This window comes from Meles meles, chromosome 5 (genome assembly GCF_922984935.1).
Source record: "Meles meles chromosome 5, mMelMel3.1 paternal haplotype, whole genome shotgun sequence".
Lineage (NCBI taxonomy): Eukaryota > Metazoa > Chordata > Mammalia > Carnivora > Mustelidae > Meles > Meles meles.
In genome coordinates this window covers 52,309,989-52,336,756 of record NC_060070.1, presented here as the reverse complement: position 1 = coordinate 52,336,756, position 26,768 = coordinate 52,309,989, and the positions used below count along the sequence as shown (strand labels likewise).

The following is a 26,768-nucleotide window of genomic DNA, read 5'->3' as shown; positions in this document are numbered from 1 at the left end:
TGATCTTATTTTAGAGAGAGTAAAAAATCCTGTGCTCGAGGAACCAAGTAGTCAGCCATCTCTTTTGGAAAACTCTCTTGAATGTAGAACATTGGAAAAGGCACTAGAAAGTTGTAAGAATGGGGGCGCCTGGGTGGTTAAGTGGGTTGAGCCGCTGCCTTCGGCCCAGGTCATGGTCTCAGGGTCCTGGGATCGAGTCCCACATCGGGTTCTCTGCTCAGCAGGGAGCCTGCTTCCCCCTCTCTGCCTGCCTCTCTGCCTACTTGTGATCTCTCTCTGTCAAAAAAAAAAAAAAAAAAAAGACTTTCTCTCCCTCTCCTTTAAAAAAAAAAAAAAGAAAGTTGTGAGAATGATTCTCCCTCCTATCAAAAATCTTGCATTCTTCTTGAGACACACATGCACAAATTAAATGATTTAAGTAAGAACAAAAAGATTTCTTGGAAAAGATAATCCATGGTGTGACTCTTCTGAAAACTGCATTATGAAGTTATTCCAAGATGGTGGCCCAGGAAAAACCTCCTCCCATTGACAAACCAGATCTCCACAGGTATATAGGAATAATTCCCACAGAAAAAGAACTGAAAACTAGCTGAAGAGCTCTTTCCCAACAAAGTATAAGAGGGCCACACTGAGATAAGTGGGAGAAGCCGAGGCACAGTCTTACCAAAAACCCCACTCTGGACATGCAAACCAATATAGGGAGGGATCACATGAGTCGAGAGCTTCTCCCTGAGGAGTGAGGGGTTTGTGCACCACATTGAACACAACGAGTTGAAACTGCGACCAGAAAGAAGAGGACCAAAAAATGTCTGCCTTTAGAAATAAACAGAGCTTATATCTAGGGGAATCAGGGTTTATGGGCATCTCAGATACTCATTTTGAGGGGCTTATGCCTGTTTCCTGGGACCCAGCACAAAGGCAGCAATTTGAGAAGTTACTGGAATATATGTGAAGGAAATTCACATATTTGCTGATTTTAAAGCATCTGCCAGGGGGCAGGGACCAGGTGAGACTTTCTTTGAGGAAAGAGGTGCTGGTGAGCAGCATTTTTGCACTCTCCCTCAAAGGTATGGCAGGTATACATGGGCACATCTTTGCTAAAGCCAAGGGTGTGGCCCTGCCCCAACATCCTTACCATGCATTGCTAAAGCTATAGGCATATCTGCCCCCAGAGCTTTCTTAGAGTCACTAAAGCTGTGGGTGTGCCCCACTCCCAGAACTCTTTCTTTTTTCTTTGTATTTTATTTTTTCAGTGTTCCAAGATTCATTGTTTATGCACCACACCCAGTGCTCCATGCAATACATGCCTTCCTTAATATCCACCACCAGGATCACCCATCCATCCCCACCTTCTTCCCCTCTAAAACCCTCAGTTTGTTTCTCAGAGTCCATAGTCTCTTATGCTTCATCTCCCTCTCTGATTTCCCCAATTAATTTTTCCTTTCCTTCTCCTAATATCCTCCAAGTTACTCCTTATGCTCCATAAGTAAGTGAAACCATATGATAATTTACTCTCTTTGCTTGACTTATTTCACTCAGCATAATCTCCTCCAGCCCCACCCATGTTGACACAAAAGTTGGGTATTCATCTTCTCTGATGGAGCCGTAATATTTCGTTGTATATATGGACCATATCTTCTTTATCCATTCATCTGTTGAAGGGCATCTTGGCTCTTACCACAGTTTGGCAATTGTGGCTATTGCTGCTATGAACCTTGGGGTACATATGGCCCTTCTTTTCACTATACTGGGTAAATACCCAGTAGTGCAATTTAAGGGTCATAGGGTAGCTCTATTTTTAATTTTTTTTTTGTATTCTTTTTTTAAAATTTATTTATTTATTTTCAGCATAACAGTACTCATTGTTTTTGCACCAGACCCAGTGCTCCATGCACGTGCCCTCTCTATTACCCTCCACCTGGTTCCCCAGCCTCCCACCCGCCACCCCTTCAAAACCCTCAGGTTGTTTTTCAGAGTCCATAGTCTCTCATGGTTCATCTCCCCTTCCAATTTCCCACAACTCCCTTCTCCATGTCCTCCATGTTCTTTGTTATGCTCCACAAATAAGTGAAACCATATGACACTTGACTCTCTCTGCTTGACTTATTTTGCTGAGCATAATCTCTTCCAGTCCCATCCATGTTGCTACAAAAGTTGGGTATTCATCCTTTCTGATGGAGGCATAATACTCCATCGTGTATATGTAACACATCTTCCTTATCCATTCATCCCTTGAAGGGCATCTTGGTTCTTTCCACAGTGTGGCGACCGTGGCCATTGCTGCTATAAACATTGGGGTACAGATGGCTCTTCTTTTCATCACATCTGTATCTTTGGGGTAAATACCCAGCAGTGCAATTGCAGGGTCATAGGGAAGCTCTATTTTTAATTTCTTGAGGAATCTCCACACTGTTCTCCAAAGTGGCTGCACCAACTTGCATTCCCACCAACAGTGTAAGAGGGCTCCCCTTTCTCCACAACCTCTCCAACACATGTTGTTTCCTGTCTTGCTAATTTTGGCCATTCTAACTGGTGTCAGGTGGTATCTCAATGTTGTTTTAATTTGAATCTCCCTGATGGCTAGTGATGATGAGCATATTTTCATGTCTGATAGCCATTTGTATGTCCTCATTGGAGAAGTGTCTGTTCATATCTTCTACCCATTTTTTGATATAATTATCTGTTTTGTGTGTGTTGAGTTTGAGGAGTTCTTTATAGATCCTGGATATCAACCTTTTGTCTGTACTGTCATTTGCAAATATCTTCTCCCATTCCGTGGGTTGCCTTTTTGTTTTGTTGACTGTTTCCTTTGCTGTGCAGAAGTTTTTGATCTTGATGAAGTTCCAAAAGTTCATTTTCGCTTTTGTTTCCTTGGCCTTTGGAGACATATCTTGAAAGAAATTGCTGTGGCTGATATCGAAGAGGTTACTGCCTATGTTCTCCTCTAGGATTCTGATGGATTCCTGTCTCACGTCGAGGTCTTTTATCCATTTCGAGTTTATCTTTGTGTACGGTGTAAGAGAATGGTCGAGTTTCATTCTTCTACATATAGATGCCAGTTTTCCTAGCACCATTTATTGAAGAGACAGTCTTTTTTCCATTGTATATTTTTTCCTGTTTTGTCGAAGATTATTTGACCGTAGAGTTGAGGGTCCATATCTGGGCTCTTCACTCTGTTCCACTGGTCTATGTGTCTGTTTTTATGCCAGTACCACGCTGTCTTGGTGATCACAGCTTTGTAGTAAAGGTTAAAATCAGGTATTTTTAATTTCTTTTTTTAAAATATTTTATTTATTTGACAGAGAGAAATCACAACTAGGCAGAGAGGCAGGCAGAGAGAGAGGAGGAAGCAGGCTCCCCACGGAGCGGAGAGACCGATGTGGGGCTCGATCCCAGGACCCTGAGATCATGACCTGAGCCGAAGGCAGAGGCTTTAACCCACTGAGCCACCCAGGTGCCCCAGGTATTTTTAATTTCTTAAGGAATCTCCACACTGTCTTCCAAAGTGGCTGTACATCTTGCATCCGCACCAAGAGTGTAAGAGGGTTCCCCTTTCTCCACATCCTCTCCAACACTTGTTGCTTACTGTCTTGTTAAGTGGTATCTCAATGTGGTTTTGATTTGAATCTCCCTGTTAGCTAATGATGATGAATATTTTTCATGTGTCTGTTAGCCATTTGTATGTCTTCTTTGGAGAGTGTCTGTTCATGTCTTCTGCCCATCTTTTGATGTGATTTTCAAATCAATCAATGTGATAGAATAAATCAATAAGAGAAGAGAGAAACACCACCTGGTCCTCTCAATTTATGCAGAAAAAGCATTTGACAAAATACAGCATCTGTTTCTGATTAAAACTCTTCAAAGTATAGGGATAGAGGGAACACTCCTCAACTTTATAAAACTTATGAAAAACCCACAGCGAATATCATTCTTAAAGGGGAAAAGCTCAAAGATCCCTTTGAGATCAAGCACACGACAAGGATGCCCACTCTCACCACTGCTGCTCATCATAGTACTAGAAGTCCTAGCAACAGCAATCAGAAAACAAAAAGAAAAGGTATTCAAATTGGTAAAGAAGTTGTCAAACTCTCTCTCTTCACAGATGACATGATACTTTATATGGAAAACCCAAAAGACTCTGCCCCCAAACTACTAGAACTCATACAGCAATTCAGTAATGTGGCAGGATACAAAATCAATGAACAGAAATCAGTTGCTTTCTTATACACTAACAAATGAAAATACAGAAATGGAAATTAGAGAATTGATTCCACTTGCTATAGCACCAAGAACCATAAGATACCTGGGAATAAAATTAACCAAAGAGGTAAAAGATCTGTACTCGGGGAACTACAGAACATTCATGAAAGAAATTGAAGAAGACACAAGAAGATGTAAAAGCATTCCGTGCTCATGAATCAGAAGAATAAACATTGTTAAAATGTCTTTATTTCCCAGAGCAATCTACAACTTTGAATGCCATCCCAATCAAAATTCCACCAGCATTTTTCAAAGTGCTGGAACAAGCAATCCTAAAGTTTGTATGGAACCAGAAAAGACACTGAATTTCTAAGGAAATGTTGAAAAAGAAAAACAAAACTGTGGGCACCATGTTGCCTAATTTCAAGCTTTCTGCAAAGCTGTGATCAGCATGGTACTGGCACAAAAACAGACACATCGACCAGTGGAACAGAGTAGAGAGCCCAGATATGGACCCACAACTCTATGGTCAACTAATCTCTGACATAGCAGGAAAGAATATCCAGTGGAAAAAGATAATCTTTTCAATAAATGGTGCTATAGTTGGACAACTATGTATAGAAAAGTGAAACTTGACCATTCTCTTACACCAGAACTCTTTCCTAGCCTTGCTAAATCCCAAGTGTTCTTTACCCCAGTGTACTTCCCTGCATCACAAAAGCTGCAGACATGCCCTTCCCTCAGCACTCTCCTGTAGCATTGCTAAAAATAGCCTATACATGATATTCCCCTCAGTTACCTGGCTCTGGTGGCTAGAGGGGTTTGTGTTCTTGGGCCCTATGGGACTAATAATTAGAAAGACAATTCTGGGCAAGATAGCATACCCAGGACTCTGCACAGACAGCAACAGAAAAATCCCCAGTTTATCTTTGAAAAGGGCCCATTTAGTTGTTTTTGAGTTTCAACCTGAGAGATAGGCTTTAGCTTGTCACATATTTAGAGGCTACAAAGGCACTCTGAGGGAATGTAGGTGGAGAGATGCCATCTTTGTGCCCTCCATTTTCCTTTCCACAGTCCACTGTGAAAGGAGCTTATACACTGCCACAATCCTCCAGAAAGGGGCTTATACACACAGCTGAAGCCATTATTCCTGCAATTGTCATCCAGGTGATCAGGGGATCAGGAGGCCAACATGGTTTATGATTGCCTTCCACAGAACTTTGTATATTTGCATACATTAAAAGCTGCTACCTGAGAATCTAGCTTCTAATCAGCCTGAAACTAGGTTCTAAATGAGATCACACCTTTGGGAACAGTGACAGGTGTTGGCACATCCTAAACAACTGAGAGCTATCAATAAGTCAGGCTACTCAGACAGTCACTAAGGTTTGAGAATCAACCAAGAGCTAGGGTAAGGTTTAGTTCCCATATAAGATCACTTCTTCAAGACTAATGCATAGGGGCACCTGGGTGGCTCAGTGGGTTAAGCCGCTGCCTTCGGCTCAAGTCATGTTCTCAGGGTCCTGTGATCGAGTCCCGCATCGGGCTCTCTGCTCAGCGGGGAGCCTGTTTCCCTCTCTCTCTCTGTCTCTCTGCCTACTTGTGATCTCTCTCTGTCAAATAAATAAATAAAATCTTTAAAAAAAAAAAGACTAATGCATAAAAACAAATACATAAAAACCTAACACCTAATACATAAAAACAAATACAGAGTGTAGCAGAATGAGAAAACAAGAATATGTTCCAAACAAAGGTACAAGACAGAAATTCAGAAAAAGACCTTAGTAAGGTGGAGATAAGTAAGTGACCTGAAGAAGAAGACCTGAAGAGCCCCAAGGAGTGGTCACAAAGATGCCCACTGAACATGGGAGGAGAGTGAAAACTTCAAAAAAGAGATGAAAAATATAAGAAAGTACCAACAGAAGTCACAGACTTAAAGAATAAATAACTGAACTGAAAAATACAATAGAATGGTTTCAACAGCAGACTGAAACAGAAGTTTCCAGTGACCTGGAAGACAGGGCAGTAGAACTCACCCAAACAGAGCCGTAACAAGAAAACAAGAATTTTTTAAAATGAAGATATCTTAAGATACCTATGGGACAACATCAAGTAGAATAACACATTGTAGTGGTCCAGAAGGAGAAGAGAAAGGCAACGGACCTAAAACTTGTTTCAAGAAATAATGGCTGAAAGGTTCCTACCCTGAGGAAGAAAACAGACATCCACGTTCAGGAGCATACAGAGTTCCAAATAAAATGAACCTAATGAGATCCACACCAAGACACATTATAATTAAATTTCAAAAGTTAAATAGGAAAATCTTAAAAGCAGCAAGGGAAAACAACTTGTTATGTATAAGGGAACCCTCCCCCATCAAGATTATCTGCTGATTTTTCAGCAGAAATTTGCGGAACAGAAGGGAGTGGCATGATATATTCAAAGTGTGAAAGGAAAAAACTTCCAACAAGAAGGCTCTACCTAGCAAGGTTATCCGTGAGAATTGAAGGAGAGATAAAGAGATTTCCAAAACAAACAAAAGCTAAGAGCTCATCAGTGTTACCAAAAAAAGAAAGAAAGAAAAGAAAAGAAAAGGCACTAATAACAAAAAATATATATGAAAGTAAAAATCTCACTGGTAAAAGTGAATATAAAGTAAAGATAGTGGATTAAACATATATAAAGCTAATATGAAGGTTAAAAAAATCAAAAAAAGAAGTGAGTATACCCATAATTACTGTTCAGGGGATACACAAAATACACAAAATAGAAAGATGTAAAATATGACCTCAAAAAAAATGGGGATAGTAAAAATAAGAGTTTTTTTAAAAATGTTCAAATTTAACTTGCTACCAATAAAAGTAGACTTTTATGTATATATAGGCTGTCATATGTGAGCCTCATGGTAAACACAAAGCAAAAAAAGTACATACACAAAAAAAATGAGAAAAATATAAACATAATTCTAAAGAAAGTCATTAAACTACACAGAAGAGAACAAGAAAGGAACAGAGAGGAACTATAAAACACACACACACAACAATTAACAAAATGGTAGTAAATACATACTTATCAGTAATTACTTTGAATGTAAATGGACTAAATTTTTCAATCAAAAGACACAACGTGGGTCAGTGAATAAAAAACGCAATTCATTTATGTAATTTTCTATAAGAGACTTACTTCTGATCTAAGGACACACCAAGACTGAAAGTAAAGGATGGAAAAAGATATTTCATACAAATGGAAACCAAAAGAAATCTGATATAGTTATACTGATATCAGAAAAAATAGACTTGAAAGCAAAGACTGTAATAAAAAAAAAAAACCAAGAAGGGTATTACATAGATATAAAGAGGCCAATCCAACAAGAGTTTATAATACTCATAAACATTTCTGCACCCAAAATGGGAATACCTAAATATATAAAGCAAATATAAATGACCTAAATGGGTGGCTCAGTGGATTAAGCCGCTGCCTTCGACTCGGGTCATGATCTCAGGGTCCTGGGATCGAGCCCCGCATCGGGCTCTCTGCTCCGCGGGGAGCCTGCTTCCTCCTCTCTCTCTGCCTGCCTCTCTGCCTACTTGTGATCTCTCTCTCTGTCAAATAAATAAATAAAAAATCTTTAAAAAAAAAAAAAAAGAAAGAATATTAATACTCCATTTACATTCAAGGATAAATCATCCAGAAGAAAATCAATAAGGAAACCTTGGCTTTAAACAGCACATTAGACAAGGTGGACTTCTATATAGAACATTCCATCCAAAAGAAGTGGAATATACATTCTTCTTGTGTACACAGGCAACATTATTTGGAATAGGCCATACATCTGGTCACAAAACAAGTCTCAATAAATTTAAGAAGATTAAAATCATAGCAAACATCTTTTCTGACTACATGGTATGAAACTAGAAATCAATTAAGGGAAGAAAACAGGAACTATCACAGATAAATAGAGATTAAACAACGTGCTACTGAAAAACAAATGTGTCAATGAAGAAACAAAGGAGAAATCTAAAAATACTGTAAGATAAATGAAAATAAAAATACAATTAAAAATCCGTGAAATGCAGCAAAAGCAGTACTCAGAGGGAAGTTCATAGCAGTACAGGTCTACCTTATAAAACAAGGAAAATCTAAAATTAACAATCTAACTTTATAACTAAAAAAGCTGGAAAAAGAAGAATGAAGCCCAGAGTTAGTAAAATGAATGAAATAACAAAGATCAGAAGGAAAATAAATGAACTAGAGACAAAATAAAACAGAAAGGATCAATGAAACTAAGAGCTGATTCTTTGAAAAGATAAGCAAATTGACAAATTTTTATCTAGACTCACCAAGAAAAAAGAGAGAGGTTTCAAATAAATCATATTGGAAATTAAAGAGAAATTACACACCTGATGCCACAATAGTAAGAGACTAATGTGAACAATTACATGGCAACAAACTGGACAATCTAGAAGAGATGGATAAATATCTAGAAATGTACAATCTTCTAAGACTGAGTCACGAAGACAGAAAAATCTGAAAAGACCAATTACTAGTTAGAGGATTGAATCAGTAATCAAAACCTTCCAACAAATAGAAGTTCAGGACTAAATCTTCACTGGTGGATTCTACAAAATTTTCAAGGAATAATTAATACCAATCCTTCTCAAACTCTTCCAAGATATTGAAGAGGAGGGAACTCTTCCAGACTCATTTTTTTTCTTTTTCTTTTCTTACTTTTCTTTTCTTTTAGTAATATAGTGATTCAACAATTCTGTGCATGACACAGTGCTCATCATGATAGTGTACTCTTTAATCCCCATCCCCTATTTCACCCCACCCGCCTCCCGCCTCTACTGGTAACCATCAGTGTGTTCTCTACAGTTAAGAGTCTATTTCTGGTTTGTCTCTCACTCTCTTTTTTTTCCTTTGCTCATTTGTTTTGTTTATTAAGTTCCAAATCTGAGTGAAATCATATGGTATTTGTCTCTCTCTGACTACCTTATTTTGTTTACGACAAAAGGGTGAAGACTATACAATGGGGAAAGGACAGTCTCTTCAGTAAGCACTTTGAGAAAACTGGACAGCTATAGGCAGAAGATTGAAATTGGACCACTATTTTTACACCATACACAAAAAAATAGGGATTAAAAACTTGAACTTCAGACCTGAACCATAGAACTCTTAGAAGAAAAAACATGCAGAAAACTCCCTGACACGGTCTTAACTATTATTTTTGAATCTGACACCTAAAACAAAAGCAACAAAAGCAAAAATAAACAAGTGGGACTACCTGAAACTAAAAAGCCTCTGCACAGCAAAGGAAACCATCAACAAAATGAAAAGGCCATCTAGTGAATGGATAAGATATTTGCAAAACATATACCTGATAAAGGGTTAATGTCCAAAATATATAAAGAACTCATACAACTAATAGCAAAATCCCCCAAACAGTCCAGTTAAAAATGGGCAGAGTAACTGGGTGTGATGCCAAAACAATGAACACTGTTATGCTGTAAATAAACAAATAAAAATAAATATTAAAAAAAAATGGGCAGAGTATCTGAATAGATGTTTTTCCAACGAAAATAGACACATGACCTATATGTACATGAGAAGATGCTCAATATCACTAATCATCAGGGAAATACAAAACAAAAGCTCAATAAGATAATCTCTTCACACCTATGGAATGGCTATTATCAAAAGACAAAAGTAACTAGTGTTAGCAAGAATGTGGAGAAAAGGGAATCCTGGTTCAGTGCTGAGGTGAATTGTAGAATTACCATCTGACCCAGCAATTCCACTTCTGGGCATTTATTTAGAGAAAACGAAAACATTAATTTGAGAAGATATATGCAGCTTATGTTCATTGCAGAATTATTTACAATGGCCAAGGTATGGAAACAACCTAAGTGTCCACCAATGGATAAATGAATAAAAGAAAATATGATACATAGACATATTTATAAATGTATAGGTATATCTATATAGATATAGAAAATGGAATACTATTTATCCATAAAAGAACTCTTACCATTTGCAATAAAAAGTGTCCCTTAAGAGCATTATGTAAACCACATATTTCAGACAAAGAAAGACAAATACCATATGATCTCACTTATATGTGGAATTTAAAAAACAAAAAATAACCTCATGGAGGACAAATAAGTACTTGATAGAGGCATGAGGTAGTAGTTGGTAAAATGGGAAAAGGGGATCCAAAGGTACAAACTTCCAGTTATAAAATAAGTAAGTCATGGGGATGTAACGTACAGCATGTTGGCTATAGTTAATACTATATTTCCTATTTTAAATTTGTTAAGAAAGCAAATCCTGGAAGCTCTCATCACAGGAAAAAACTGTAACTATATGGTGATGGATGTGAATTATACTTACTGTGATTTTTCACAGAAATATAAATTGTATCATGTTGTACACTGGAACAAATATGTTATATGAGAGCTATACTCCAGTTTGTAAAAGTATGAAATATGAGGGGACAATCTTATGAAATTTATTTTTATGTTTTTGTGACTTCCTAAGATCACCTGCATACCTTCACATAATTTGCCTTAACTTCAAGACACACTATTCCAATTCATCTTAATTCTGGTGCTGATTACCTGGAATTACTACAAACCCCATGAGTTAACAGTATAGTCCCCATCAAGACTGCCTTCACTTCAGAGCCAACCCCAAGTTCATGGGTCTCCAGGCTATCTCCACTTTTGACCAACTTGCTACAAATGTGGGGGGATTCCTTCTACCTTCTTTAGGTTGATAATTTATTAAAATAACTCAGAACTTGGGAAATTTCTGTCCTTATTAGAAAGGATACAAATCAGGTCAGTTATATATAGAGATCCATAGCACAAGGTCTAGGAGAACCCTAAACACAGAGCTTATGGGCTCTCTTTTCATGGAATCCAGGTGCAGTGCCCTTTTGGTTTATCAGTGTGCTCAACAACAAGGAAGATCCACCTAGCATCATTTTCCAGAGTTTTTACTGGGGAATCATTATGTAGAAATGATTGACTCCTTGGACACAGGACTGAGCTCAGTCTCCATCCCTGCTCCTCCCTGGAGGGGGTGGCTTAATGCCCCAATTCTCTAAAGACACGGTTGATGTTTCAGGTGATAGCCCCTGTGTTTACTCTTCTTGTTAGAATAATCTTAAATGTGAGCCAGGAGCCCACTATAAATAACAAAGGCACTCCTCTATCACTAAGGAAATTCCAAGGATGTAGAGGTTTTCTCCCAGGAATGAGATACCAAGACCAAATTCTTCTCTATACAATCCATGCTTACTAAATTGTTATACTACACATTTATGAAAAATAATATACCTTTAAGCCAAAATTCTTTTTTTTATGAGAGCCAAAACCTACGCAGGTTTTCCCATAAATTGTTTCAAAACTATGTTTATAAAATGTTATTGTTGCCAAGATATATACTTTCATGGATCATTAAAATAAGTATGTCCATATTAATTACATGCAATTGTATACACACATAACTATATTTATGCATGTGTATATGTGTCTACACACACATTTTCCTTAAATAGTTGTATATATAGTTTGGATACTCTTTTTCCCTAAATGAGGTTTTGAAAAACTGTATCTTTGAAAGGATAATACCAGTAAACTTTCTAGTGTATTTACTAAGAGTAACAGTTTTGTACTAATTTTCTGTGGATAATCCCCAGAAACATATTAGTTAGGGTCAAATAGGTAATGTTATTTGATGGTATGTCACATCATCTAAGATCATTAGGAAAATTTTTGCGTAAGAAAATTTTCCACAAATAAGATACTTCTTAAATTTTATTTTAACATTTTAAGGTATGTATTGCATGGAAGACTGGGTGTTATATGTAAACAATGAATCTTGGAACAGTACATCAAAAACTAATGATATACTGTATGGTGACTAACATAACAAAAAAAATTTTTATTTTAACATTTTAATGGAACTCTATGGTATATTTTGACTATTTATAAAATAGTGCAAATCAGGCATCACTTAAGCATTTTCCAGAATCATCATCTGTTTTTGAATTGTACTGTTACATCCTTGGCAACACATTCCATTCAAGCATATTGAGCTCTTTTCCCATTTGAAAAGATCCAGAAATCATCTGAGTTTTACAGTTTTTTCTAATTTCTCCTTTGCTATCAATTCTTGCTTCTTTCAATTTCCTGTGGCAGCATTTCCTGCTCTGCACTTATTACTTTCAGAATTAGCTCATGATACGAGTTGAGGAATACAAGTGAGGACCCAGTGGCCCTCCCTCACATGCACCAGTCTACCAGGAATACTTTCCTGGTAGCTGCTTTACTGGCTCAGGGGCTACAAATTCCAGGATGTTTGACATTTGGAAATTGGACATCCAGGCAAGTGTGGCTTTATTCCCCAAAAATGGAACATTTTACAAGCAAATACTATATTCCCTTACACACGAAACATTACAAATTAGAGTACTAAAAAGCTTCTAAATAAAGTATTCATTTTTTTTTTCTTACTGAAGCCACTTCAAGTATTTGGAGGGTTTTTGTTGTATTAGCAAATATATCATCTTACTTAAAACTTTAATATCAGATTCAGATATTATATTTAGGATTGAATTTCAATAAAGAATAGCTCACTCTTCTAATGACAGCAGCATAGTTTCCAAAAAAGGCAAAATTTACTGGCATTTCAGACTCAGATTAAGAAACAAATATAATTTAAAAAAAAAAAAGAAAAAATAAAATTACATTTAAAATGCTGTCATTGTTTTTTAAGCATTTTTGAAATTAACCAATGATAGTCAACTTATTGGGTACATTATTTTTTTTCCTGAAAATAATTGCTTATAAAGCATATATCCATGTCCATACACTACTGATTAAGTAAACTAATTGATGTCTTATAAACGCAAGTTTCTCTCCAGAATACTTGATTGTAATTTTGTAATATGTATCTGAAAAAGACAAACACTTTTGACACCCATATATGTATACTAGTATACGCATACTAAATTTTTCTCCTACTTGTTTTGTTTCCACTGCATTTAAGTTACCATGTGAATTTCCCAACATGTACTACATTTCCCTTGTAAGCCATTGCTAGTTTAATTTTCCAAAACAGTACCATTTAGACTTCTCCATGGAGATTATTTGCTGAGTGCGTTCTTCATGGTTTTGGGGTTTTTTGTTTTGTTTTGTTTTTGTTTTTTTTACTGTAATCCACTTTGTTTTTTTGACTATAACACTGTGGACATACCATCTTATGATATATATCACATTTATGATATATATCACATTATATTGTGATTGTTTACATATTTAACTCCACCTTAAATTGTGATCACTAAAGGATATGAAGCCATACTTCTGTCATGTTGTGTAATTTCTATCTCAACCTGTGGTTGGCAGTAGCTACTGTGGACATGTTATTTGAACAGAGAGCTAAGGGAAGCCTCAGTTCTCTGGTTCTGTACTCCCTCCCCATCCTTTTTTCTTTTTTCCCCCCCCCATTTCTTATCAGGTAGTGACTGTCACCGGCACCTAAGAAAGCTTTCTCTAGGGTTACTTAGCATTTTTGTGACAGATAAATTTCTCTAGCAGCATCTCAGTGTAAAGATAATGAAAATAGTTAATCCAGAAAAGTGATCTCATAGTTGGAAGTCTAATTCCTTCCTCTAAGCTTTCTGCATTACAAATAGATCTGGTCTTTTAAAAATTTCTCTAGAGTACCTTCAGATAACAAAATTATAGTTAAGTTTGAAGAAGTACTTCATTTAGTTGTAAGAACAACTAAATGCTGTATTATGTTTTAATTAAAAAATCATCTAGATAAGTTAACATTTAAAATGTCATTAATGTCACATGGTTGCAGCATGACTGCAGTTTCTTTATTCAGAGATTATTTCTGTTTTTTTTTTAAAGATTTTATTATTTTTATTTACTTGGCAGACAGAGATCAGAAGTTGGCAGAGAGGGAGGCAGAGAGAGAGAGGAGGAAGCAGGCTCCCTGCTGAGCAGAGAGACCCATGCGGGGCTCGATCCCAGGACTCTGGGATCATGACCTGAGCTGAAGGCAGAGGCTTTAACCCACTGAGCCACCCAGGTGCCCCCAGAAATTATTTCTATTATGACATTTCTCTGTTCTTAAAAGTACCCTATCAGATTCATAAAACTAAACACTTAAGAGGGGTCAATTATATCTCAAAAAGCCTTATTTTTTAAAAAGGAGAAATAGCGGTTGGTTGACTTTTAAAAGGAGAGCAAGAATATATCATGTACCTTGCTCTCAGCCCAGTCTCTACTACAACAATAATACTAAATGTTCATAAGATCAGTTTTTACTCCATTGTGTTTTCAAACTTTCCTGTGTGTTGTGTAGTTTTTCAAGCTCTGATAAACTTATTTCATTGAATTAGTGGTTATAAGAAATTGGAAATAGGAAGAAAAAAGGGACAAATGTATTGGCTTTTAAGTTTTGTGATTCCAGGCCTGTTCACTTGGTCCTTGGGAGATAATTAGTAGATTATCTGAGGCCAACCAGATTTGGCTTTCAGTTTTCAAACAAAATTATTGCAGAGGATCTGGTCACTGTGAGCCCATCCTCTTGTCATCATTGATCTTAGGCTTTGGATCCAGTGCTGTTAAATATATAAACCTTCACACACACACACAGACACACACACACAGAGAGACATTTGCTTACTTTGGCAAATTTATCAAAGCTTAGATACGCAGCCTCTAGGAAATTATTTTAGCCTCTGGCTTTTGCCTTGCTGGGCAGTCATTGATGCCTACTCTGACAAATCTGGCTCCTGCCATCTGCCTAGTTGGGCAGGTTTTGAGGCTGTCTTAGATAATCTTTATTTAGAATCCCGAAGAAGAATATTTTGTGTTGATTTTACCCCACTGGATATTTGGACATTTGTTTTCCATCAGTAATGGCCATCTGGATCTGTTTTCAATATGTATAAGATATTTCACCACTTCTGAGTTCTTTTTCTCAAGCTATGTCTTAATGACATGATGGAAATGGCTTAACTTGGTGAAACAGTGCGTTTTCTCGCCTAAGAATACTCCTTTTGTGCATCATGACCTCCTTCAGGAAGGTAAGTATAAACCATTTAAGTAGCAACAGACCTCAAGGAACCAAACACATTCTTTAAGACTGTGTTAACATATAGAATTGATTAGACCCTAGACTGCTCACACCAGACTGGTGCCACTGCCTCAGAGAAGGCGGAGATGTAGGGATTCTGTAGAGATTGATGACAGCTTTCCCCACACTGCTTGAAGCTCTCTGCCCTCACTTCAGTGCATATTCACCAGCCAGAGACAGAGGCCCCTGTGGTAGTAGCCAGACGGGTGTTTTACCTATGCTGATAACTTTCAAGTCATCTCTCCAAAAGAATCCTGCCATACCCCCCCAGGAGGAAATTAGCCTGCAATATCCCCATTCATGACTAAATTTCATTTCCTGACATTTAACATCCTCTCACACCACATGACTCTGTTCTCTTCAGAGTTCTTTTCCCACCTTTACAGCATGCACTCTGCATTGCCATTATTTATTTACTCCTTTGTCTCCCTAGAAGCATGCTAGGAATTCTTATAGAGGTAGGGATCTTGTCCTATTCAGCTCTGTTCCCAGCGCTTACCATAGGGTGTGCCATATGAGAGTACCCAATGCTTGCAGAAAGACTGACAGTTGAGAGGGATGCGTGCTAAGCAAGCAGAAACAAAACTGTAAAGTGCTAAGTACTCCCAGCTGAATAGTCCTTAAGGAATTTAGCTGCTTTTATTCCAGTCCCTGAACCCTGTTCTTTCACTTAACAGACTCTTATATTAATAACCAAATTATCTGGTTTTTACTGCTTTGTCAAGAATGACTGTGATAGAAGTCCAAACTAGTGAATGATCTATTTGCTTCTCAAATGTACTTGAAAGGGATTTCTAGCCTTAGATTAAGTTTCATATTATGGTATAAAATGGTAAAAAATGTCCTGTGAGTGAGATTGATGACCTCATAATGAAGGATACCGATCCTGAGAAAGGAGTGAAGACTCAGTGTAAAGCTGTTTAAAGTTGACTCCGGAAATCTGTTAGAACAGAAAAGTGCCATGTCCGGGTATTAGGAATTCTCTATTTATGTAAGCAGATCTGAGAAGAAGCGTCTATGTGGAATTGACCTTATCCTATTCACCAGTCTCCTTATTCTGATGACCAAGAAAGTGATAAATAAGAGTCAAAGCAAAGGATATTTCCCCAGAGAAAAGTGCAGATATAAAATTTTTAAGTACTTGGAATTTAATCCATGACATTATGGGGTTAGTCACGAGAAGGGCAAATTATTAGGAATCAGAAACTCATTTTTACCAACTTGCCTCCAGGATAGACTTGAACAAGTTGATCACACCGGTCAGATAATTGGAGAATATAACATTTTTTAGAAAAGACAGTCAAGCTGGCTGTTTATCATGTCTTGTTAGGGAGTCAAAGGTAGGGACTGGGCTGATGGACCATTTTACAGTTGTTCATATCACAGAAGACTGCATTCAACCCATAACGATACCCATCTTCAGGGCCTTCTAATCAGAACGGCTTTAAAGTACTTATCTCATATTTTGGTTCTTCAGCATCACCCTTCTATGCAAAAAAAGAATGCTCTGTTTCTTTTGCCTACAAAAGACTTCCTTGGTAGAGGAAAGCAGATGAAGATACATCCTTGGATTCTTTACACAGCTCAACTGAAAATTTGCAGTAACCTTGAAATGCTTCTAAAAACTGACCACAATATAGTACTTAATAGTAGGAGCCTTTCTCCAGATGCAAATTACCTTATGGATAGGGACTATATATTTTTCACTTTGGGTAAACACAGAATGATAATGGGGCACCTGGGTGGCGCAGTCAGTTAAGCAACTGACTTGGTTTTAGCCAAGTCATCATCTCAGAGTCATGAGACCGAGCCCCGTGTCGGGCTCTACACTCACCATGGAGTCTGCTTGAGATTCTCTGTCTCTGTCTCCTTCTGACCCTCCTGCTCATACTCTCTTTCTAAAATAAATAAATAAATCTTAAAAAAAAATAAAAAGTAATGATGGTGGTGATAATAAGAGATAATAGAGAACACTTATTTAAAAATGTGTGTGTTTTAAATATGTTAAATATGTGTGTGTATCCTGTGCTGGGTTTTGAACATGTAATTTAATTTATCTACTCTCTCAGCAACCCCAGGGAGGAATTACCCTTATTTCCAAATCTTAGATGAGGAAAGTTAGTTTAGATGAGGAAATTTTAGTGAGGTTAAATAACTTGCCCAGCTCATACAGCTAGTAAATGGCAGAGCTGGGGTTTAATAAGCAATGAATATGTATTCAATTGATAGCCTTCCTTTAGAAAAAAAAAAAAAAGAAAGTCTTGCTTAGTAAGATTCTATTCTCTCAAAGATCTCAACCAATAGGGAACTCTGCCACATCTGTTTTTATTTGGAGTCTTAGCCTAAATATTTTGTGAAAGGAACACAAATCATCCTTCTCCTTTTTGTGATTCTTGTTCAAATTCGTTGCCCACTGTAGGCCATTTTCTTTTCTAGTCTGTTCATTTTGCTGTTACTTTATTTATATAATTTCAGCCCTAAGAAACAGATTGAGAAAAGGAGGTATAATTGGTTAGTGAGAAAATCATTTTTTAAAAGATGTTATTTATTTGACAGAGAAACAAACAGCTAGAGAGGGAACACAAACAGGGGAAATGGGGGAGGGAGCAGCAGGCTTCCTGCTGAGCAGGGAGCTTGATGCAGGACTCAATCCCAGGACCCTGGGATCATGACCTGAGCCAAAGGCAAATTCTTAAATGCCTGAACCACCCAAGTACCCCAAGAAAATCATTATTTTTAAACAAGGCTAATAATGACAGATTTAAAAATTTTGTTATGTATATTCCTTTCATGAGTAGCTTTCCATATAAATCTTACATACTCAAACTATTTCCCATAGGAAACATGGCAAAATATCAAGATTGCAAACGTTAGTACTTTCAGTAGTTTAGAACTTTTCATCTAAGTTACCCTTAAAATTAGACATAAGCCCTTAGAACCAGTCTCCAGGATTCAGTGTTTTAGGCAGACAATCATACCATTATATGTATAGAGCCAAAAAGATTAATACCCACTGGATCCTTTTTATTCTTCTTTACCTGGCAGTTTGATCAAAAGATGATTCACCAATCTGTGTCCCTCACTCCCTTTGAGCCCTGGCTCACAATTCATCTTTAGGAAATCTTTCCTAATTAACTATACTCTGCTCTGATCAACCTTTTGCTTTATACACCTTCACTATGGTCTGGCACCCAGCTTGTGGGGAATAGAAAAGGACAGAACACCGTTCTTGTGGAGACATAGTTTTAAATGAATGTGTGCTCCTACTGCAATCATAAGGGCATTGATTTTAAATATACGTATGTGGGGCTCCTGGGTGGCTCAGTCAGTTAAGCATCCAGCTTCGGCTCAGGTCACAATCTCAGTGTCCTGGGGTCCAGCCAGGATCTCAGCATTCTGGGGTCCTGTTGGGCTTGGCGCTCAGCAGAAAATCTGCTTCCCCCTTTCCCTCTCCCTCTGCCCCTCCCCACTGCTCATGCTCTCTCTCGCTTACTCTCTATCATAAATATTTTAAAAATAAGTTAATAAATAAATGAACATACATTCTATATAATGTGCATATGGTTCTCTTACTCCTTCTCAAGTGCTGTTGCTACCATAGTCATGCTCAAGATCGTGCTGGCTCAGGAGCTAAGCCCCTGCTTACATATCAGCTCCTTTGGTGCTTTCCCTTGTGCTTCAAGCTACTTAGGAAACTGTTGATAGAGGGTTCACTTCACCCTCCTCAACTCCTTCACTGAAATCTACTGCCTTCTTTGCTTTCTAGTAGATAAAAGGCTAAGTTATTAAAACCCAGGGATAAGTTTCCCACTTAATTATCATGGTGACAACTGACCTTTTCCTTTAAAGTATTATGTTTAATTCATTCTTTTAGAGACTACTAATTTTAGTTGTATCTTACTTATTGGTTCTGTCTAATAAATTCCAGCATGGAGGATACTGAGCCAATGATACATTTATATTCAGTGAACATTTAATTTAACATTTATGTTATTTGCCTATACTCATTGACTTCATTTTCTGCCCTGTAATGATCCAGTTTTCTCCTTCACCTCTTGTGCGGGTAGTAATAAGAAAAACATCGTGTTCTGTCTTCACCCCTTCCATAACAGCATGCTTGTTTCTGAAAGTGTCAGACTTCACCACTGCATGCCTTTGGCTAGCACACATAAATGATCAAATCACTGAATTGAATGAACTATTACATCTTTACATTTTTTTGGTTTTAAATACAAACATCCAAACTGCGAGCCACACTCAAATGTATAGTACACTTTTTTACATCATCTGCTGTCAAGAAACATGACTCTGTTATTGCCCCTTTAGGCATCTCTGCCTTCCAACAGAAGGCAGTACCTTCACAAGGCAAAGAAACATTCAGAGCCCCCTTCCTGCCTAGATGTAGTCCCAAGGTTCCAATTTTTTTTTTAAGATTTTATTTATTTATTTGAGAGAGAGAGAGCGAGCACAAGCAGGGGGAAGTGAGGAGCAAGGGAGAGGGAAAAAAAGACACCCCACTGAGCAGGAAGCCTGACTTGGGGCTCAGTCTCATGACCATGAGATCACAACCTGAGCCAAAACCAAGGTCATATACTCAACTGACTGAGCCACCCAGGTGCCCCATTAAGATTCCAATTTTAAAAGACCAAAATGGAAGAAGCAGACCCAAGCACAGTGCAGGAAGGAATAGCCACCTTCGTGGATATATTGAGTTGCCCCATGCCTCCAGAATCTGGTCCTTTTTACTGACCCATGGGGGGCCCTCATCCTCAAGCTCACAAAATGGCTACTCTACCTCCAGGTATTGCATCAGTATTTCGGAGCAGGAACAATGGTGAAGAGGGAAGGCAAAACTGCCTTCTACCAGACTGCTTGCTGTTAAAGAGCTTTCTCAGAAACCCAACTAGTTACTTATATTTAAATCTCTTTGAGCAGAATTAGCCTTAAGAGAGACTGGAAATAGACAATTTTAGTTGATCTACTGCCACCCAAAGCAAAACCAGGTTTCTTTTGATGAAAAGGGAGGGAGAAATGGACATGGAATTAGCAAATAGCAGTGTCTGCATCAAAGATAATAAGTCTTTCCAAAAATGTCAAGTTAACTTTGACTGAATTCCAACTAAAATAATAATTAGGAAACTACCATTATGTGTCTATAGCCTAACTTCAGAATCTAACTTTTGAAGTGAAATTTTGCAGCATGTAAAGAAAATGCATATTTTTCACCACTGGGGGGAAAAAAAATCTGCAAACTTTAACTTTCTTAAGCCCAGCTCAGGAATAGAAAAATAAATCTAAGAAATGTTTTAATTCTGAAAATACTCTGCAAAAATATCTGATAATTTTTTTTTAACCAAGAAAGTATCTTCTCTTTGAAAGGTCCCCTATTATAAAAATGGGATTAGGTAATAGGAAGTAGTCATGGGATTCTAAAAGCTTCCTCTCAAGAGCCCTTCAATTCTAAAAGACCTGGGTAGAAAGATAAACTGATAGCATTTTATCAGATACACACAGCCATCTTATTCATGTCCTGGGGTCATTCAATCTTCCTGGCAGGATGTTCAAGCAAAAAACTTGAGTATTTTCCTGGTGGGTATGTTCTACCTGTCTTGAGTATTTTCCAACACCGGTGTGATTCAGTCTAGTTTGGTGCTGAGAGTATAAAAATAACACCAAATATGGTAGACTATCACTTTGATAGCATTTTTTTTTTATTCAACTTATGCACTAATTCAGAAAGTGCCTGAGCATATGATTAAGCAGAGCCGGCAGCTGCCGGTGTGATGAAATCTGGGAACTATAGGAAAGACCGCCCCCACAGACATGCCGTTTCAATCGTGTTGAAAGGCTGCTAAGGCATGTTGGCTAAGTGCATACTGTCCCTAAAGAGACAGTTAGTTTCACATTACTGTTCTATAACTGGTAATATCTTAGAGCAAAAGAATGTATCAAGTGATTTGATAGAGTCATTTAGGATAGAGGTGGAACCCAAGACATAAATTCCAGTAAGAATAAAAGCAAAGTCCAAAAAAACATAGAATTGGGGCACTACACCATGGACCCCAGCCCACCTGGAAGCAGAGCAAAATATGCCCAAAGAAAGAATCTCAAAGCCAATAGAAAGATATGAAGACACTCTGCCTGCTTCACACTCTTGCCCTGAAATTACCTGGGATGCTATGGCCTTTATCAGAAGGGAAAAATTCCCTTATTCTGTGAGAAGCACCACTTGACAACTTTTAATTGTTCATAAAATTATGTTATACATGAAAACGAGGGTTAAGTAAAAAGTAATCTAAATAATTTCAAAAAAGAATAGTCATTTCAATTCACAAAATCCCAATGTTGTTTAAGAGCCAAGTAAGATAAATGCTGGAATATATAGCTAATACTATCAGTAGAGGTGAATCTCTAAAATCATTGTGACAATCCTGTCTAGATTATTATTATAAAGTACTGTACCCTGCTGTAGTTAAAGCTTCAAAGTGAATGAAATAAATGTGCCCTTCTGCTACAGAATTTGTATTTCAGTGCTACCTAATTTGTGCTAATGTCTAACTAGGTTAAGCAGCTATGTTTAGGGCGCCTGGGTGGCTCAGTGGGTTAAGCCCCAGCCTTCGGCTCAGGTCATGATCTCAGGGTCCTGGGATCGAGTCCCGCATCGGGCTCTCTGCTCAGCAGCGAGCCTGCTTTCCTCTCTCTCTCTGCCTGCCTCTCTGTCTACTTGTGATCTCTCTCTGTCAAATAAATAAAATCTTAAAAAAAAAAAAAAAAAGCAGCTATGTTTATAACATAGTTCCAAGGATGAATTATCTGTTAACTCATACAGGATTTGCAGTATGTATGGTCATTAGTGAGCAAGTCGACAAGTAGTTAAATATTGCTGACAAGATCAGGTTAAACACATACTGTGAATTTTTTTAGTTTGGGATAAGTATTTGAAAAGTACTCTTAATACTGAAAAATATAGCTGTGATTCTCCTTCAGATAGTAACCAGTATGTATCTGTAGTAGTTCTTTTTACAGTACTGTAATTCCTGTTCAATTCAAAACAACAAATGTATATTGAGATCTACTATGAGCAAAACAGACATTGTTTTAGGAATTATAGAAACTGTAGTGATAGGAACACATTTGCTTCTCTCAACATGTTTAGAATCTAAATGGGTGATGAAATAAATATAACCAACTAGGATATAAGGTAGAGTTCAAATCTATAAAATTGAGGGGCTCGAGAAAGTTTCAATGGATATGTGGCGTCCATGATAGCACTGAAGGCTGACCAGGGTCCCAGTAATTAGAAAATGATTAGAGATGCCATTCTAGATCAGAAGAAGAGGCACATAGGTATTAGGTATATTCACTTAAGAATGTGGAGTCCAGTTTGTTAGGAGTGACATACAGGCAGTTAGAGAAGTAGTTCTTGCTACAAGCACTTTAAAAGCAAGTCTCAAATAGAATAAGCAATCGAAAATTTGTATTAAAACACAAAAGAACCTGAATAGCCAAAGCAATCTTGAGAAAGAAGAACAAAGCTGGAGGCATCATGCTTCCTGATTTCAAACTATATTACAAAGCCATATTAATCAAAACAGTATGGAATAGGCATTAAAAACATATATATGGATCAATGGAGCTGAATAGAGAGTCCAGAAATAAGCCCACACTTATATGGTCAATTAATTATGTCAAAAGAGCCAAGAATGTACAATGAGGAAAGTAGCCTCTTCCATAAATGGTGTTGGGAAAACTAGACGGCCACATGCCAAAGAATGAAACTGAATCACTATTTAATACCATACAGAAAAATAACTAAAAATGGATTAAAAACTTGAATTTAAGGTCTGAAACCATTAAACTCCAAGAAGAAAACATTGATAGTAAGCTCCTTGACAATGGTCTTGGAAATTAGTTTTTGGATTTGACACCTAGAACAAAGCCAAAAAAAAAAAAAAAGAAGAAGAAGAAGAAGCAGCAACTAGCACCACATCAAACTAATAAGCCTCTGCACAACAAAGGAAATCATCAACAAAATAAAATAAAAGGCAGCCTACTGAACGGGAGAAAATGTTTGCCAATCAAATACCAAATAAAGACTTAATATCCAAAATACATAAAGAACTTACACAACTCAATAGGAAAAGCACAAACCAATTACAAAATGGGCAGAGGATCTGAATAGACATTTTTCCAAGGAAGACATATGTATGGCCAACAGGTACATGGAAAGATGCTCAACATAGCTAATCTCCAGGGAGATGCAAATCAAAACCACAGTAAGATATCTCTTCACACCTGTCAGAATGCTAGTATCAAAAAGAAATAATAAATATTGGTGAGAATGTGAAGAGGGAACCTTAGTGTTCCCACTGTCAGTGGGAATGTAAATTGGTGTAGCCATTATGGAAAACACTACAGAGATTCCTCAAAAAATTAAAAATAGAATTACCACATGATCCAGAAGTTCCACTTTGGGGTATTTATCCAAAGAAAAGGAAAACACTAATTCAAAAGTATACATGTATTATCCATGTTCACTGCAGCATCATCTACAATAGCCAAGACATGGAAAGAGCCGAAATGTTCACTGATGGATGAATGAATAAAGAAAATATTGTGTATGTATATACAAATATATGTGTGTATATACACAAATGCATACTTATTTATATGTATGTGTGCACGTACACACACATACACTGGATTATTATTCAGCCATAAAAGAAGAATGAAATCTTGCCACTTGTGACAGGTATGGACCTTAAGGGCAATATGGTAAATGATAAAAGCCAGACAGAAAAAATTAAATAAATATCAAATAATGCAGTTGTATGCAGTATATTAAAAAAAAAAAAAAACAACAAAACGAAGCTCATGAATATACAGAAGGGACTGGTAGTTGCCTGAGGTGGAGGTTAGGGAGTGTTGAAATGGGTGAAGGGATTAATGGAAAGGTACAAATTTCCAGTTATAAAATGAATTTAAAGTATTAGGGATATAATGTACAGCATGGAGACTATAGTTAATAATTATATTAACTAAACACTGTATTGCATATTTGAAAGTAGCCAGGAGACTGCATCTTGAAAGTCCTCATCACACATAAAAAAGAATTTGGTAACTATGTATAGTGGTAGATGTTAACTGGACTTACTTGGTGATCATTTTGCAATATATGTAAATATCAAATCATTATGTGATACCTGAAGCTAACATGTTATGTCAATTATACCTCAACAAAAAGTATATATGTAACTATTCATAGGACCACCTCATTATAGAATACATTCCTCTGGACTCTAAAAGAATATTTCTTTTCATTTATGTATTATTAGAGTGGATAGATTTGGGGACTGTTCCCAACACATGTCTTAATAAGCAAATAGTAAAGCCACTTTATATCTTTGAACTGATTCCTGTATCCCCTCATATTACACTTCCCATTGTCCACTTTTTAGTCCTCACTTTAATCCAACTCACCTTCAGTCATCTAGGGCCAGACAGTAACTTCTCTGTCACATCTACATTTTCCTCATGACCATGTATGTTTTAGTATATGTGCTGCCGAAGCGAGCACATGACCATGTATGTTGATGTCACACAATCTAAACCTATTCCTCCTTGATTTGTGTGGACTCAGAATGAAAGCCTGTCTGGTCTCTGAGAGATTATAACTGTTCTAAAACTGAGTTATACTGAGTTGCTGTATACTGAGTTATAACATACTCTTAGAGCGCCTGAGTATCTCAGTCAGTTAAGTGTGTGCCTTCGGCTCAGGTGATGATCCCTGGGTCCTGGGATCAAGTCCCACATCGGGTTCCCTGCTCAGTGGGGAGTCTGCTTCTCCCTGTCCCTCTGCCTGCCACTCCCCCTCTTGTTTGCCCTCTCTTTCTCTCTCTCTCTGTCAAATAAATAATATCTTAAAAAAAAAAGAAAAGAAAAAAGAAAGAAAGAAACATTCTTAAATGTAGGGTAAAATCCTACCCCCAAGATCTTTATGTTATCATTGGCATTAGTGTCATGCACTGAAAGTCTTTATCACACCACTGAATTCAACACACAAGACATTGTCAAGTATTTTCAGATTCAGCTGAGTAATGAATTATAGCAGTAATACGGAGAAAAGATTTTGACCTTTGTAAACCATCAAGAGAAAAAACTCATTCACTGAAACTGTAAATTTTTTGAAAGAAATGTTCTCCTTTGTTTTCCTTCCATCCCAATTAAAGGAATAGGAAGATAGAAAGTGTTAAATATGTCAAGAATTTACTTTTTGTCTGAAAACTTACTACCTTTATTTGGCTTTTTCTGAGATGAGCTACAACCAATATGTGCTTTTAAGATGTTTGTTGTTTATTTGTAGGTTCAATCCAGTTATGCGACACACTATGAAAATATTTTCTTCCTGTTCCGGGTTCTGGAGCAGCTTCTTCAAAAGGAAACCAAAGAAGGCAACACTTCAAGTGTAGGGCATGATGACCAAGAAATCAAGAAATTTCTTCAAAAGCATGATGAAACTATTTTCCAACTCTCTGATGCATTTCCTTTATTTACTTTTTATTTATGGAGACTGGGCATTCTCTTGAACTCAGTAGAAACTGTTGACAATAACTCACTTCCTTAGCAATTTACTGAATATCAGAAGCACACTGAAGTATGAAGATCTTCTGCTTAAAAGATTTTCAAGAATATTTTTTAAATGAGCATTTTAAATGGATCTCTAAATATAATCACTAATTCAAGTTTTAAATTGTATATCAAACATTATGAGTCTTATTTCTATACTAAAATCAGCCAGTTTCAGTTGAGAATGTCCTTATTTCCACATAACTGTATTTTACAATATGTTACTCAATATAGTCTAGCTCTAGTTTTCTCTATAATGGACCATTAATTGTCTATCTCATAAACAATATTTACATTTTAAAATATTTACATGTAATAGATAGTAAAAGGCAACAGAAGAGATCTTAAAAGTTTTGTTGCTATATCAACAGTCTTTAAGTGATTATAAACGAAATTTTTAAAATTTTGTTCTTACATAGTTTCATTTACATGATTATCTATTATCTTAGAGGATGATTCTTTAACATTTATAAACCAAATGGCCCTCAATTTCATAAAATCAAAGTATTTGTTAAGTCCCTTAAAAGTACTAACTCATTGTTTAAATGTTGTTTTTCAAGTGTTTGTTTTGATTCTGTTTATTATGTGTAATATCCCTGTTGTTAAAATGTAGTTAAGTCATGTATAATTAAATCATTAAGGATATTTTTACAAATCTAACATCTGCCCACAATATACTTATTGAAAGTATATTTATACTTATTAAAAGTGTGTTAGTTGAATTTTCCAGTTACACAGTTTCATTTACTTTATTTCAATTATTAAATTCATAACCAAGTAGC

At 36.8% G+C, this 26,768-nt stretch overlaps 1 protein-coding gene across 1 annotated transcript in view; it reads left to right on the top strand.

The window, feature by feature from the left end:
- MEI4 (meiotic double-stranded break formation protein 4) overlaps positions 1-25,984 on the top strand; it is a 209,920-nt gene extending 183,936 nt beyond the window's left edge. Inside the window, exon 5 of the mRNA XM_046004415.1 lies at positions 25,724-25,984. Coding sequence (XP_045860371.1) covers positions 25,724-25,984 — 261 coding nt within the window. The remainder of the gene's footprint in view (positions 1-25,723) is intronic.
- The last annotated feature ends 784 nt before the right edge of the window (positions 25,985-26,768 follow it).